This window comes from Ammospiza caudacuta, chromosome 1, assembly GCF_027887145.1.
Source record: "Ammospiza caudacuta isolate bAmmCau1 chromosome 1, bAmmCau1.pri, whole genome shotgun sequence".
Lineage (NCBI taxonomy): Eukaryota > Metazoa > Chordata > Aves > Passeriformes > Passerellidae > Ammospiza > Ammospiza caudacuta.
Genome location: NC_080593.1, coordinates 71,604,604 through 71,621,904, shown reverse-complemented (window position 1 = coordinate 71,621,904; position 17,301 = coordinate 71,604,604). Strand labels below are relative to the sequence as shown.

The window sequence follows — 17,301 nt, the reverse complement described above, 5'->3', positions numbered from 1 at the left end:
ATCAAGTGGGAGAACAAAGGGATGGCCTCAACAAACCAAGTCTAGGATGCATAGAAGTACAAGGGATCACTTTCAGAAATAAAAGCCAGGGAGAGGTGGAGGACAGTCATATGCTTAAGCTTGATTTCAGTTGTGTAAGCACAACTTCTGTAGCTGGTAATCAAAGCTAATATGAATTTTGGCAGCAGGCATCATGGGGCAGTCTTACAGGACAGGAGGAAACAGGGTCAATGTTTGAAAGATTTCTCTAATGTATTAGGCACAAAGGGTCTTCTCTTTAATATTACTCAGAACAAGCGTAGCTTTTTTTTCACCAGCTTATTTATCGTGGCAGGTTAAAGGAAATTCCCAACCTGGGTTTCTTTCTTAGGCTTGTCTGTGTCTCCAGCAACCCATTGCAGGGCAGTGACTCATGAGGTCTACAAAACAGCACTGACTGCTCTGGCTGTTCTTCCAGCACCCCAGAAAGCAAATGACAGCTCATTTTTAAAATACATTTGGGCCTTGCAGCTGCTGCTCCTTCTTTCCCCTTGTCTCCCTTCTTTCTACCCTTCTCTCCGCTCTGCCCACTCTTTCCATACTCCCATATCCTGCTGTTGCTTTTTCTATGCCCATATCTGCCTCCAGAAAGACTTGTCTACAACCAAGGAGCAATGGTTTTCTAGACGCTCACATATTGCTTTTCCAACTCTAGTAATGTTGTCAAGCCTCACTCACTAGGAGATGGTGCTCTGGGGCAATTCAGTGTTTTCTGTACTGTGTGTGATGTTTGGGCTGCTAGCGGTGTCGATGAGGGAGAAGGGGAAACCACTCAATGGTGCTAAAGTAAATATGACAGCACCTGACTTCATCTCCCAGTATCATATTTGGGAGTTGGATAACTGTCCATCTTTAGAAATAGAGATGAGCTCCGATTCCCTGATAAAAGAATATATATGAGAATTGCCATTGCCCACATATATGAGAATTCTGAGTGATGGTAATGAACTCTTTCTTCTTAATGTTTACCACTTTTCCATTTCTTTTTCTTATTCAATCCCCAGGTGCATGGCATTGTTCGTCGATCCAGTTCTTTTAATACAGGCCGGATTGAACATCTCTATAAGAACCCACAGGCTCACATTGAAGGAAGTAAGGCTTTGCTTTTGTATTTAAGGTGGATTATGTTATATTTAATCTTGACTGTTTTTTTGGTGGCAAAAGATCCCTGGGAACAGGAAGGGAATTGAGTTTTCTTCTGCTAGTGTTAGCTTGCTGCTCTATCACAGAAAGAAAATTGACCATTTTTCTCTGAAGATGATGTGGCATGAAATATGGATAGTCTAGTGTGTGTGAGTTTTTAAATGTGGAAAATATAAGAGGAACCCAGGATAGCACTTCATGTTGTGTAGAAATGCTGCCATTGTTCAGAAATAGCTGGCAGTAGCAGTTAGAAAATGGCTGGGCCTGGAAAATGCTGTGTGAGGTTAAAAATATTGAGATTTCAGAATAGTTAAACACAGGTTTTTTTGAGGCAGTTATCTTAAGTACTCCACCCGTGTTTTCTCATGAGCTCCATGGTGTCTGATGGAGGTGAAGATTTGTAAACAGCCTCTATGAGAGCATGAATAAGACATGATCAGTTCTTACTGATGATAGGAAGAATGAATCTTTGGACCTTCTGAATTCCGGCACCCAAGGAAGGGAGTACCTGCTTTTACCTGAAGGAAAGGCATTGCTCTTGTAAATTTGCTGGCAATTTACCATATCCTCGGTTATCAATGATAATCTGGAAAGTTGAAATTCTTACCTTTAGTGTACACATGGCAAAAAAATATTGTTTTATCTTAAGGGAAGTTAACTTGTCTCTTAATGAGATGCAGCTCAGCTGTTGGATGACTCCACTTCAGCAGAAGGATTGAGCACTTTAACAATCACACAGTTCTCCATGCTGTGTCTATTTTGCAGAGTTGTGAAAGCTTTCCTGATAGTCCAGGATAGTATTGTCCAGTTTAAGGTATTGTTAACAACAAATATCTCCATTATGTAAAAAATCATGTCTTTGAAGTCTGCTTCACACCATGGTTAAACAGAGCCTAATTTTATCAAGTTTAATGCATAATTAAGCTTACAGATTTCCTTTGGTCTTTGCTTGTAATTTTTATTTAAAACACACTTAATTTCTAACATGGTATTTCTCTGATTAGTTTCTACTTGCTGTATGCTGCTCATTAGAGTATCTGATTAAGAGAGGAGTAGAATTAAACAAAATATGAAGAATACTGAAACCTGTTTTTCTGTCAAGAACAATGTAAGAACTGTTTCCCATGACTTGCATTCTTGGCTCACAAGGCAGAATGAAGAAAATGAAATCAGACAGGAACCTGTGCATTGTTAGGACCATCTTGTGCTTATGAAAAGTGATTTGAGAAGACAAAGTAGATCACAATAAATATATATACAAGCATTTATGGAAAGGCATAAAAGGAAGGAAAGAGAAAGTAGATGTTAATTTTCCCCCTACTTCTTAACTCGTTTTTCTTTAACTGAAGAATGTAGCCATATGAATGGGAGGAGAAGGAATTTGACTTGGAATCTCAGGAAAGGCTGCTCCATGGAAACTGTTTGAAAACAATGGGTTTCCAGGCAGTTCTGTAGGAAGCAAAGAAGCAATAGTGGTTGATGTGAGCAAACCCTAATTTTATCTTTGCCATGTGTGTTTTTCCTGTCAGGAATCGATTGCATGTTGCAAGATGGTGCTCTTCATAGACAGTGAACCTCTTTGTATGAAAAAAGTAGGGAGCACAGGAAGGAAGACAAGGTGCATCCTAGAGCAAGCCCTCCAGCTCTTGCTTGCTAAGGAAGTTTTAGACTGGATAATATTACTAAAGCCTAACGGTTCTGACATTTGGTCTGTGTTTATGAATCTGTGCACCAAATAAACTCCATTTCTAGTAAGTCTTACTGCTTAGCCTTTCACTCTTGAAAGACCCTCTTTGTTCATGGGTCAGGAGGGAACATAGCTTCATTCCCTGCTCTCCTTCAGAAAGGCCATTTGGACCAGAAGCTTTGAAGACTTGATGGTAGACCAAAATAAGGACTCTCCTTGAGAGCATTAAATTTATGGTAATAGCGGGTAATAGTGACCCTGTTTCCTGGGTCAGCCCAGCTGGCAGCCCAGCTGCCCCTGAGAAGGTCTGAAACTGCTCTCTGGCCTGGGGGTCCTGGCAGGACTGCATGTCTTTGGTGTAGGAAGAGGAGCACAGGCTCTGGCATCTCTTTCCTGCCTAGCATTACCTTTAGCCACACCTTCAGCTGGGTCTGAAGTCTCTTCAGAATGTCCTTTACAACTGATGTGCATGTGAAAACAAATTTCAAGGATATACCGTGGCTGAATTACTTTGTCAACCTGAAGAACCTCATGCACATGTTAAATGGGAATGTACAGGGCTGAACATCTGAGAACTGTGTGATCTGTTAACTTCGTTGCTGTTTTATACTGTTAAAAAAAACAAACCCTAAACTGGCATTAATAATAACAAAATTCACATATCTCAACAGCAGTTAAAAATGTATTATGAATTCATATCTCTTGTAATAAGCCTGGTATTTCAAGACAAAAAAAACCAACCCCAAAACAACAACAACAAATCAAGGTCATAAACAACAAGCGAAAATCTATATAAATATGGCAAGTAAGCATAAACAGCTGATTCATCAATAGTAACAATTTTTTATTGGAAAGATCTGTGAATAGCAGTGTGGTTGTTTGATTTTTCAGTTTTGTTTTAAGTAAGAGCAAAAACGAGATCTGTTTTGTGAATTTCACTTTTGCAATATCTTCTTGACAGGTCAGGGTCTGAAAACAAGGACAACTTGATAAACCATTGCAACTTTCACTTTGAATTTTGACAGGAACTGGTTTCATGCTCCTACGTTCTTTAGTACACACAAATTAGAAAGAAACTGAAGTTTGGAAAGGATAAATGACATCTGTATCTAACCAATTCTGAGATTTGCTTTGTTGACAGTTAAATTGTTCTGTTAAATTCTCTTCCAGTGTGCATCTGTATTTTTTTAAATGGAAAAACAATAGTAACAAATGCAGCAGGTTGTACTGAAATGTTATCTAAATGTTCACCTAGTAGATACCTTACACATTTTTGTTGTGTTGTGAAATTTCTCACAGTGAGAAACGAAAACATGTGCAGCATTTTGGGAAGAAAAGCAAAGCCATTGATGGGTGCTTAAGAAGTTTTTAAAATATTTTTGAGTGAAAGATTGGAAGCCCAAACTAAAAAATGCCCTATTTTTGTGACTGGAATTCTGCATCTGACATATTAATCTGACATCTGACTTCTTAATACAACCTGGGAAAATTAAGTGCAAGCTACTAAACAAATTATATAATGTCGCTACATAAATAAGATTATTGAAAAAAGAATCTGAAATGCTGTTCATTACTCCTATGTGGAAATGTATTTTGTGGTTAAAGCACGGGAGGAAAAAAGCAAGCAAAACCAAGTTTAGCTGGTGATCTCTTGACTTTTTCCAATAAATATTTATTCAGACCTTGACCTGAAATATGGTATGGACCAAAAATGCATTATTGTTCTGAGATTAAAGTGAGTTAACTCTGTATTCTTAAACTCTGAAGACATGAAGCTGCACTATGGGGATCTCACAGACAGCACCTGCCTGGTGAAGATCATTAATGAAGTCAAACCCTCTGAGATTTACAACCTGGGGGCTCAGAGCCATGTCAAGGTGAGTAACCTTCTCTAGCACTGAGAATTGTGAATGTGTGGTGGTGTTGTCAGTTTATTACCTTGATTACTTTAGACTGCAGCATTTATAGCAGTTTTAACAACTGTTAATTTCATCAGGTAAACACTGCCTTCAGTCGAGACAGTCATGCTTGCTGTGGTACTTAATTACTGCATGAGTTTGCTATTCAATATATATTAAGATGTCAGAAGAAGAGAGGTCAAATTTTCATTGTCCACAAAATCTGCATGTTTAAAAATCTGGTTTTTGTGCCACATGAAACAACTTTTGCTGTAGACTTTGCTGCTGATCAGTCCTAGCTGAGAATTTATGCAGTGTACTTAGGCCAAGCAGTACTTTAAACAATATTATTTGGTTTGTTTAAAATCAATACATATATCAGAATGCATCACTTAGTTTTCACACAGGTGATACTCTTTGAAATATTGATCTACAAACAATAGGTTACTACCTGAAGTATTACAACACTTTTGGTTACAAAAAAATCAAGTTAGAGAGAGTGGAATAATAAGGGGTCATTAAAAACTAGTAATTTGACCCTGGCAAGTACTGCTGCAGCTGAAGGATGGAAAATGAATAGCAGAGGCAATAACTTGGTGGTTTACATTTATTAAACTACGCTGCTGTAAAAGCTCAGTTTACTAACAAGTGACCACTATTTACTTGCAAAATCCTCATTCATACTTCATGATTACAAACTGAAACTGACATCCAGGTAGAAAATTGTCATTAAAATAAACGGGGCTTCAGTCATATGTCCTGTCCTTGTTGTGTGCAATGTGTAAGCATTCTAAAGTGACAATATTCCCTGACTTCTCTTGAGGTGAGAAGTGAAGGAGTATTTAAGCCTCCTGAAAATCAGTTTGGATTTAGTTTCTGAGTAAACCTTCCCACAAAAAGTGGTGTGTTGTTCCTATCACTGTAAGCCTTGAAACGCAGCAAGAGGAAATCACATGGAAAGACTGCAGTTATTGACAACACACATAGCAGAATACAGACATGAAATGAGAATAAATCTGCTTCTAATTTGCTTGCATGATTGAATTAACTGTGTTAACATGGGTCTGGTTTATTAGCTCATGTAGAGCAGTATAACAACAGGGCTATATTAGTCCAAGGGCAGAAGATGGTCCAGAAGATAACTGAACTGCTGCTTTGCAGAGTGAAATCTGAGCCGACAAATTATGCTGGATATTTGCACTCCACAGCTAGGTGTCCCAGCATCCCTTTTCCTGAAGTGGCTCACTGTATAGCAATCTCTGTGGGAATTACCTGTCCCATTTAATTTGGGACTACAATGTTAGTACCATGCTAACATCATCTGTCTCCATGTGCCTGCTGAAGCTGCAACAGCTTGGTCACAGCACTGGGAGGGCAAGCTGAAGGGGTAATAGTGGTGCTTGTGCTGCTGCTATGGATTCTTGGATGATTCTGCCATGGGTTATGGGAAGGATTATTCCGCAAATGCCTCACTGCATGATGAGCTCAGTTGGTTAGAGCATGGGGCTTATAATGCCAAGATTGTGGGTTTAATTCCCATGTGGGCCATTCACTTAGGAGTTGGACTTGGTGATCCTTCTAGGTCCCTTCCAGCTCACACTACTCGGTGACTCTGAGCCAGTGCAGATCTGGCGCTGACTCTTGGCTTTCGGAAATCTAATGTCCTCACGTCCTGGAGGACAATAAAAATGGCTCTATTAGAAGCTCACCTGGATGCAGCATGCTGATACTTAGGCAATGTTAGCAGTCCTATGGGAAGTGTAGATGAACTTCTTCAAGGTATGCTTGCTTCCTAGCATCTCCAGTAGTACTTCTGTTGTTGCACTTGAGGAGAGAAGATAAACACCCCGAGTCTGTTGACTGAGGTGGTTGGGAGAACTTGACTCTGTTATTAGTAGGAGTTAAAAACAGTCCAACAGTGTTTAACATTTTAAAACAATTACCGGTGTTGAAAGAAGGAGTAGGACTTGGCCATCTGTTCAGGTGAATGTCTTCACCAAACAGCTGTTAGCATTAGACTGTGGTTACATAAACGTACTGGGTTTGCTTGTATGCATCATGTTTGGGGAAGGAGGGAAAAGAACTTCTAATCTTAGCTTGCTTCACATTCTGGTCACTTTGAACCGGTGACGTCTTCAGGATTTTTTGGTGGTGTTTGTATTGGCTTATGTTTATGCAGAATAAAGTTTTCTATCACTCTCACTTCCAGTTAGTTTATGTGAGCCATGCTGAAATGAAGGAAAATAAAATCATGGGAAGTTGGTCTGGTTTCCTGTAGGAAACCAATGAAGATGAAATTGGTTCTTGGAATGAACCCACAGTAGTCTGGGAAATACTGTCAGAGAAGACGTTTTTCTGAATCATAAATAGTGAGGACTGTGACTCATAAAGTAGGTCACTGGGAGGCTGATCTGATCTTGTACATGGGAGAAAGTGAGAGAAGACTGAAACTTGTTCCTTATTAAAAACAGTAAACTCAAGAGAGTGATATCATCAGTAGGAACAAATTATCCAGTGTGCATTGCTGTCTGTTTTGGTGAGAAACAGGGATTAGCTCTCTGCACTGTGGCTTCACCATGGGAAGTTCAGAAGACAGTAGCACATTCACTTCATGGCTACTAAATAAACAGCTCAGCCTCATTTTCTCTATCCAGTCTTTATATGTCCTCCTGCTTTGAATCGTAGTTCTTGGGGAATCTGGTGAACAGACCATGTTTTATTTTTCATTTAATATGGTTTTATGGGAGTTGACAATACATTGATTCTAAATAATTATCTATTATTGGATATAGTAGCATGCAGATAGCCTAATCTAAATCCTGTTATCCCATTATTCTGTTATTCTATTATTCATATCCTTCTGTTGAATGTCTTCAAAATAAATTATCCAAATGTAGGTTGTCTAAAATGATGTAAATGTCTCTTTTTGCACATCTTTCAGAGGAGGCACACACATAAAGTTGTAAGTATTTTTTCTTGAAGGACAGATGATCATATTTTCAAATGGAGTGTTTCCTGGTATTTCAGTTTCTGACCATTGCCTCACCTCGTGTCACTGTATACTGCTGAGAGGAGTCTGTCTCAGTCATCCTTTCCCATCCCACTCCTCAGGTGACATGTCAGGGAGATCACCCTCTGAGCCTTCTTCGGGCTAAACAACTTCAGCTCTTTCAGCTTCTCCTTATGTGACAGATCCTCCAGTCCTTCAGCCTTTTGTAGGCTAGGACTACCCTGACCAGTTCTTCCTTGACTGTTCATAGCATTTCCCTTTGTGAGCTGTGCCCTCCAGAAGCCTTCTGACTTGTACCTGCCTTGTTGTCCCCATAACAGATATTGGGATAGTAAAAATCACCCATGAAGATCAGAATATAGGAGGATGAGCTTCCTTAATTTACCTGAAGAGAGCCTTATCTACTACTACATCACATTCTAAAGCCTGTTTGTATCCCCAGACTCCTTGTGGTCTGAGGAATGTGAACCATATGGGAAACAGGTTATTTTTTTCATTTCCTATCACAGTCTTTTATGGGAGGCTTCTTCCAGCAGTTGTAATTGTGATTGTGATAATTGCTGGGGGGAGATGGTGCTGTGCAACTTTATAGTGAAGAAGGTAGTGTTTGGGTCATGACATGGGAGCTGTTACTAAACTCCTGTTTAGTACACAAGTTTTGATAATTAAAACTACATATAGCTGACTTTCTCCTGCAGGTTTTATCAGACATGTTGTAGGGGCAGTATTCTTCCCCCATCACTTTTCTATCCATGCAGTTAGGAGGGCTGAAAATCACCTATGACAAAGTCTGTGTCACAGAGGATGGTGTCACTCTGAGGCAGTCTCACATGAGGAAGGCACTTTCATGGCACATGTACAGTGAGTGCTTAGCTATGAGGGAAGTCAAGGCACTAAATAACTTAGCATGGAACTAAGTACTGAAGCTCCTGATTGCAGAGTTCTGGCATCCTTTCAAAGTCTCATGCTGTTCAATAGCCAGGTTTGGGAATGTGCCCTCCTTTTGCTGTCATTGTCTATTTGATGGATTAATTCTGAAAACAATTCTTTTGCACTGGAGATGTGTTTTTGTAGTATGGTCCATTAAACAGGAATACTTCTCTCTAGTTTGTTGGGTGGGTTTTTTTAATCACGCATAAACAGGATGAACAAGTAAATCTTAATGATACTACCTCTGTTTTTATAAGCTAACTGTATGTACACAATTTGGTTCTGATCATGCAATGCTTTCTCATGGCAAAAAATAGTGTTCCTTGTTGTTGGGTACTTGGAGTTTTAAATGTGTTTTTTTTCATTAATAAAATTTGCTTATATGAAACTGTAGGTGAAATCACTCAAAGAATTAATTGTAAGCTTTTCCAGTATTTCATTACTAGAAAGGCTGATAATTGCTTATAATTGCATAATTCATTGCTTATGTACTGTACTTTGTAGTTCTTATCATTCAGTATGCTGTTCTATTACTGCATGGGTTTTAAGCTTCTTATGAATGTCATGGAAGCTCACAGCTTCTGAGGAAATGAATGGATTTTTTTCTATGTTTTATAGTAGAAAAATTTTGACTGTTCAGTGTAACAAGATCTAGTCTAGTTAATTTTAAAGACTGTTAGCAATACTTTGTAGAGATGTAGTACAACTTATTCACAGGAAAAAACATGCCTAACAGACCTTAATTTTATGTCAATAGAAAATTTTATAGCTGTGCTTTATAGAATGTGTTATCGTCTCAATATCATATCAAATTCCTTCTAATTTAGCATGTGTGGCTGTTCAGTTTGTTGGCCAAAAGCTGAGTTTCCAAACCTGATTTAGACTATCAGGCTATGGATGTAGAGCCTTCTGCCCTAGGTTACCTCTGATTAGTGTAGGACCCCTGTGTGGGGCTGTGGGTCTGTGATGTGCTCAGGTGTCTCCTGTCATCTGTTTACTGGTGGTGGCAGCTCGTAACACCAGCCCTGGAGACACAACCTTGCTGGAAAATTGTTGTGCTAACCAGCAAACACTGTATTTGCACAGGGCTGTAGATGGTGGGGTCTTGGTCCTTAGCCAGGACAATTAGGCTCTCTGCCATAAATACAAAGGAATAAAAACTAGCTGGGCTACCTTCTATCCTGCAGAATGCTTTAGTGCTTTTCCTCATGCTAGGATTATCCAGGGTGTGATCTTGTAGGGTACTGAACTGTCTTAATTTAGTTCAGCGCACTCTTTTAGCTGCTTTAACTTCAGACTGTTGCAGTTATTTGGTGCTCTCCTGAGTTTAGGATGCTGTGTCCTTGTGGGATGGAGCGCACCAGAGGGCAGAGTAAGCCTCTCAAGTGGTTCTTTCAAATGCTTATATGTGTTGTTTTGCTGTGTTCCTTAAATTCTTTAAGTAATCTAATTCTTTCTGAGTGGTCAGATTTTAGGTAGTTTTACACTTGAAATATTTTAGGCAATACTTTTAGTATAATATGTGCAGTACCTGTTTAAACAGATTCTGTGTGGCCTGGAAGGAAAGGTAATTCCAGTAATAGTTAGCAATTGGAATTATATGTGTCTCTTCACTTGGTTTACTAAGTATTTATGGCAACTTTATACAATCCTGTAATTGCAGCTTATATTGTCAGACTAAATAGATTTAAAACCAAGTGTTAGCAAAGAACTTAGTGCAACTATTAATTTTATTAAGCAGATTAACTTTAATAGTTAACTGTATGTATTATAGCTGTAAATGCTATGAATACATATAAAAAAACAATGGAATAATGCACTCAGTGGTACTACTATTTATTAACAAATACAAGCTTTAACAAATTGCTCCCCAAACCAAGTACTAGTTATGTTAATATACCAATTAGAAAATTAAGGCATTATGTTTATGGGTATATTTTAACTACAGAAGAACTCTCATGACCTCTGCTGCAGGCTGGTGTTGCCTCGGTGCCCTCCTATTCCACATCTCTCATTTTCTCCTTACCTGCACCCTCCCTCCAGCAACAAAGCCCCTCCTTTTCTCTCTACTCTTGCTCTGAACTAAGGTGTTATTTCCCTCTCTGTAGAAAAATACACAAGAGTTCAGATGCTTTTTGGATCACTGTGACATCATTTATAATTCCTGTGAAAAGGTTGCACTTTTTTAAATCTTTCTTTTTGCTGTTTTATCTTATGAATCATTTCCAGGGTAAATGCTGAAGCACATTCCTACAAATATGTTACTTAAGTGTATTGGGAAAGCAGCCATGTAAAAAAAAGAGTAATACTTAATCAGGGATGCCAAAAGGACCAGACTGAGCCCTGAGACGGGACTTTTCCATATGGTTTAGTAATTAAAGAGCAGAATGTGCACTGTCGTGGATCTGTAACTGAAGATTATAGATTCCTTTAAGAGTTTTCAGCGGGTGTCTCTCACATGATATTTTACAAATGCAAGCTGGGGACTTTTTTCAGCTGCTGTTCTTGTTTTGTGCAGTCACATACAAGGCTGAATGCTGTGATGAATGAAGTGGTGTTTATCTTTGTGACCCTGATGACGGGTAAAGTACCACCTCCTTCATCTCATGCTTTGTGTGTGGTTTCTACTTGGAGGCCCTGTGATTTGACTTCCCAACTGACTTCTGAATTTTAAGTCTGGTGTAGTGAAGGGGGACAGATGGTGAATCCATGTTCATTCAGTGCCATGGCCCCAGTTACATCTGGATACCTGCTGAAATCAAACCCTCAACTAGCTCTGCTGCTGCATAATTAAATTGCAAATTTTAAAATAATTGCTTTAAAGCGTATTTTATTTAGAGCTGACTGGTAAATGGAAGTTTGTTAACTTGGATTCCCTTTTTAGAAAAGAGTGAAATATCATATAATTCTACTTTTGTTTGCAGTAATCAAACCTCTGTTTGATTACCTCTGCTGTTACTGGAGCTATTTTTTTTTAAGTACAAAAGTAATTGCTGAAGTGGTTTCTGCTTCTGGGCACGAGCAGGGAGGAGTGATCAAAAACTTCCCTGAGAGTTTTCTTCTAACAGCTGCTGCAGGGGAAGAGAAAGGTGGGGGAAAGGGAAGGCAAAACCAGCTGTGGCAGTCACAGCGTTGTATTTCTTGTGTCAAATAGATGGCAGCAGAGCGTTGTACACAATGGAGCAGCTCCATCCTGGAACGGGAATGGGGGGGAATGACACTTCAAGCTGACTTGTATCAACTGCAGCCTTGAAAGACTTGTCGTTTTGCATAAAATGGGGAAGAAAGCTACTATTGATAGTGCAGGCGCATAGAGGATGAAGAAGGGTATGAGATGCTATAAAGTACTGAATTTCTGGAGTAGTCCCAGGTGGCAAAACTTAATCTTTTAAGGTATGTCATCCACTCATGCAACATGATTGAAATCAGCTAACATAATATGCATGTCAAAATAAAGAGACAGAAAGAAAAAGAAAGTATTCACAAGTTGCAACTGAAAGTGATATACAGCTGCCTTGGGGTACTGTAGGAGTTGGCCAGAAAGCCTATATTTTATTTAAGCGAGTTAGAGAAAGGAAATGTCAGTCCTCAATCAGGCAAGCATTCTTTGGTAAGGTTTACTTAAATGTCAGCATTCTTGAGAAAAGAGCTGCAGTCTCTTCTGCTCTAATCCCCAAAATTAGATTTGCTATTAAAATGGGTCTAGCTGCAGATCTCTCTCTAGAAGTGTTTGATTAATAAAACTAGTCCAGGGTTTGGCTTAGTATTTATTAAGTACAAAATTAATGGCTGCAAAGTAGCTGCAGTCATCGTAGACATTAACATATTTTGTTGTGTGCTCATCTACATCTAAAATTTTGGAGTAGGGTGATCCCAAAATAAAAGGTGGAACTGAAGGCTTTCATGTCAATGATTGCTCAAGCCCTCAGATTTTAAAGTATCATGAGAGAAATTATTATTACTAATATAGCGTGTCGGGTCAAGAAATTGTGTCAAGGGTAGAAAATTCAATATGGGGTGCTATCTTATTTTGTAGTATATTTTATTTATCTTGCAACTCTAAGTGCAACCATGCTGGCTGAGCAATAGCTTTAGTGATTATATTTAGGATAGACCTCATTAAGCGTTTACTTTCTTTAAACGTGCTTTTAACCCAGCTGCCTGAAAAACTATTGCAGCAGCTTGAGGATATCTGGCAGGTTTCTATTTTGATAAGAACTTGTTTCTCATATAATTATGTTTCTTTTACTCTATTTTGATATTTTAGTGATCCATCCACCCTCTTCATCAAGCTATTAAGAAACCCAAACCACTATATAATTTATTTTTTACAGCTTTAAAGAAAATTATATTTGACTCACTTTGAAGTGTTGCAAATTGTGCTAGCTGCTGCAGTTTACTGGGATTGGAGGGTAACACAGGTCTGCCAGAGTGTAGGTGATTTTCAGTATCGTTCATCATACCCTGTGGAAAATGTTAATATAATGACTCTGACTTTTGGAGGTTTTTCATTGTGCTTAAATTACTGTTCATGCAGAAGAAGTAGTGTGTCTGTGTGTGTTTTGGTTTTTTTATTCTTTTGCTTATTTTATTATTATTTAATGTCTTAAAGTGGCAACTTTAAGAAAAATCTAGGCATAACAATTATATACAATATCTGCTATATGAACATGGGTCAAGCTATGAAATTAAGGAAATACATGTGATTTTTTTTGATGAGTAATAATCTGAAGCTATTTTAATACTTTTTTTTCTTTTGCTAAATGTTAAGTCTGTTATCGAATTTAAATGTTTTTTTCATTGTGTCTCTGAACACACTTCCATAGAGACATATTAAAGTTCTTGGAAGAAATAACATGGTTATGTTTTTACACTTTTACAAACCATTTACTAAGTTGCTGTTCTGAACACTAGAAATGGAAGCTATGAAAAATCTGTGACTACGCAATAATACATGCATTGCACTGATTGTCTTGATGAATTAGGTTGGCAGAACAAATGCAAACTTTTTAAAATAAGCAGTTCCAAAACTCTCTCGGTAATTCTTCTTGAGGCTAAATGCTACAGACTGCTATTGAAGCCAAACCTCATTGAAATGTTTGCAAGGGGGCTGCTCGGGAGGGAGGGTTGTTGTTGTCTCTTGCCACTTTTCCATTGAGGTAAGGATATTAGCTTGAATGACATCATTTAATTTTCTCAATTTTGAAATAGTACATTTACATAACAAAGCAGTATTTCTTTTTTTCCTTCAGTTTTATTAGAACTGTCAGGGTGTATGTGTGTGCATGTTTCCAGTCTTCTTGCTGAGTAATGCTAGATTTGTTCTTTGTTCTGTGTAAGTTTGGCTTTGTGGTTTCTGCAGCCTTGAAAATGCATGTATATCCTCTCAACTTCCTTCATCTGTGGATGAAATAGACTGTGTGTCTTAAAGCGTCTTGGTGTTTTACAGGCATGCAAAACAAGAGAAATAAAGTATTTTCTGCAGTAAAAAATGGTTTCATTTATTTTCTTAGTGCGTAAAACAGCATCGAGAAAACCTAAATCACACAAAACATTTCTGTTAAAGAAATGTTGCAGTGAAATGTGCACAGTCAAACTCACAGAACCCCTATGATTTAGGATGACTGTGTGAACAGGAGTGACAGAACAGAGATTAATTCCACTGTTACAATAGACTATGGGCACAAGTTTCTATTTTTTCTTGAGCATTTTAGAAATTGAAGGAAGAGGAAACATTATTTGTTTATAAGTTCCAGAACAATGTTGAGACATTTTTTTTGCTCCTTCATTATTGTCAATAAATGTTGTTGTTAGGAAAAAGTGAAAGTTGTCATTTTGAGGTGTCTAAGATCTCTTGATGTTCTGTTCATTTTTATTTTTATAGCAAAAATCATGAGAGAATATCTACAGAATATTGTATCTTAACTGAGTGTCTCTTGTGAATGAGATGATTGTTTGCTTTGTGAACAGTGTACATCTGTTTTATTTTTTGATAATCCATTGGAATTAGGAATCAGAATGGTTTAAATACTGTTGCTGCAATTTAATCTTATTTTGATGATGCTGTGTTACATTTTCTTAGGCAGAAAACAGCTATTCAGGAAATGTCTTAATTTTCTATAGACATTAAAGAATTGTATCATAGGAACTTTCCCCTGCTTGTGCAAAACACTCAGGTCTGGAGAGAGAGAACATCTTGACATGTGTTTGTGCTCTAACATGCAACTTGTTTTGTAGAGGTTAGGTATGTTTTATGTAATAGTTAATCAGCTATTTGGAAAAAGCTTAATTAAAAAAATAAATCTAGTACTGTGTTACTTTACATTAAGAACTCCCCAATTTCAACTTGTTTTGATCACTCCAACTTTTTGAAATGGAGCTGTACTGAGCATCTTTGGTGATAGACTTGGACTCCAAAAGACTGGCTAGAGCAACAGGATTAGTCTTGTGGTTTATTTTCCTATACAACTATGCATACTAGCTTTCCATTACCCTATTTTTCATTAAGTATTTACCAAATATATTGGCTAGCATAATTGAATTGTGAATGTCTGAACTGCATTTTTCCTGTAAGTATGTGATGCTGAGAAATAGCATTTTAATTTTAGCCAGACATTCTTGCATAATGTTGCTTCATGGTGATGCAATTTCACTGGCATAGCATCAGAACAAAGACTACAGCATCAAACAAGGATGTAAAAACAAATTAAAGGATGCTAGAAGCTTTAAGCACTGCTTTAAAGATTTTAATATGCTTAATATTCCTGAATTTTTTAAGCTCTGTGTGTGTTTGTGTAACAAGCTGTGAGTTCTGTGGAGCTTTTCTAATTTTATATTGGTGTAATATTTTTCCTTTGACTTGTTTCTAAAACTCCACTGTGGCAAAGAACATCCACCAGAAATGATGTATTTTAATTACAAGGCATATGCAACCTATGTATTTAGTTAGCTGGGTAGTAAAATTTAATTGCAAGGCTCTAAAAAATGCTCCTGAAAACATTGCATGCATTCAGCATAGCTAAGTCTTTGGAGCTAGTAAAAGATTCAATTAGTTTCCTAAATCCACATTATCTAAAATCCCAATTCACTGAAAAAAATTAAAATAAAATTTGAATTGAATAAAGGATAATATAAGATGCCTTTTTTATGATAGTGATGTATACTGTTATCACTTCCATGTCTAAACTTGAATTACAGTAGCAGTCTTTGCAAGTTTATCTGAAATAAAAATATAATTCTTTCTGCAGATTTCAAAAGTTACAACTTAATGGAAACCCTAGAGTATGTATATAGCTGATAAATGAGAAATTTTTTCAGAAGTACTATGCAAGGAGTTCTGTAAAACACTGCAAGTTTATTTTGTTTGGCTTTCTTTTTTTTTATGTACTAGATGTTCCTAAAACTGGTTGCAATACTTTAGTGAAAAAAGAAAGGGACTGATTGACTTGTCATGAGCTGTGATCTGAAGGCGACTCAAATCACTGGCAGAGATTCTTTATAGTGCTTGGGAGCGTTTCATGCTTGCGGGTTTTTGTTACTGTACTGTGTCTGATACTTTGATTTTGTTCAGTTGTCAGTATTTCTAGGTGTTGTGCATTCTCATTTTGTTACATTTAGATGTAACTTTACTGAATGCAAATTCCGGGGAACAGCTGCATTTCACAAGGCTGCTGTACATGTTTCTGCATTACATTTTTTTAATAGCTTATAATGATAAGGAATATGTATTAGCAATTGGACTGTAAATGCTGAATGCTAATTAGGTTTTGAAAGAATGTCATACAAGTCAGTTGAAGACAAGCTTTGGGTGGTTTTTGGAGAATTGCATGCTGTTAAATGTGTTTAAATTGTGTAAAGTAGTTTATTACTTATAATTTGCTGCTTTGGATTTGTGGTTAAGGTACTGGACTAGAATTCCTCTATAAATATTAGTGTAGTGTAGAGTATTCTTTATTTTTACTGAATAAGTCAAAGCCGATGATTTGAACTTTCTCTCCAAAGCTTCAATTTAAAATAAATAATTGAAAATCTGACAATTAGCATCAAGTCATATTGACGTCAAAATTTTCCAATAATGGCATGCAAATGATCAATAGAAATTATTTATGATAGTATCAGTGTAGATTTAGCAATCTATGAGCAGTAATATTATTGCAATTTAATGGTTGAAAAATCCATGTGACAGTATCTAGTATGAAAACCTGCCCTCATTCAAAGGGCAATTTTTCCATTGATTCAATGGTTTCCTTAATAAAGCTGAAATATTTTTAATCCGTGAACAGTTTGCCTTAAAACAAAAGATGTGGGGGGAGGGGAAGGAAAAGTAAGTTTAGGATAATGACCCCATTGATAAAACAGAATTGCCTGCAATATATTATCATTTCTGTCAGCAAGTATAGACTAAATTTGACTTTTCTTTTGTAAGCAAATGTTAACATTTTTATAGGAGAGGTGTCTTTCTTAATGATATATGTGCATATTTGCTGTTAGATGTTAACATGTTCACAAAGTGCAGTGTTAACAAAGTGAAACGTGACTTTCTAATGCCATGGAGTATAAATAATTTGAAGATTTAAAGGTTGCAAAGACAATAT

The 17,301-nt window shown here is 37.3% G+C and overlaps 1 protein-coding gene across 1 annotated transcript in view; it reads left to right on the top strand.

The window, feature by feature from the left end:
• GMDS (GDP-mannose 4,6-dehydratase) overlaps positions 1-17,301 on the top strand; it is a 407,910-nt gene that overhangs the window by 63,994 nt on the left and 326,615 nt on the right. The window contains exons 3-4 of the mRNA XM_058807075.1: positions 1,044-1,131; positions 4,637-4,746. Coding sequence (XP_058663058.1) covers positions 1,044-1,131; positions 4,637-4,746 — 198 coding nt within the window. The remainder of the gene's footprint in view (positions 1-1,043; positions 1,132-4,636; positions 4,747-17,301) is intronic.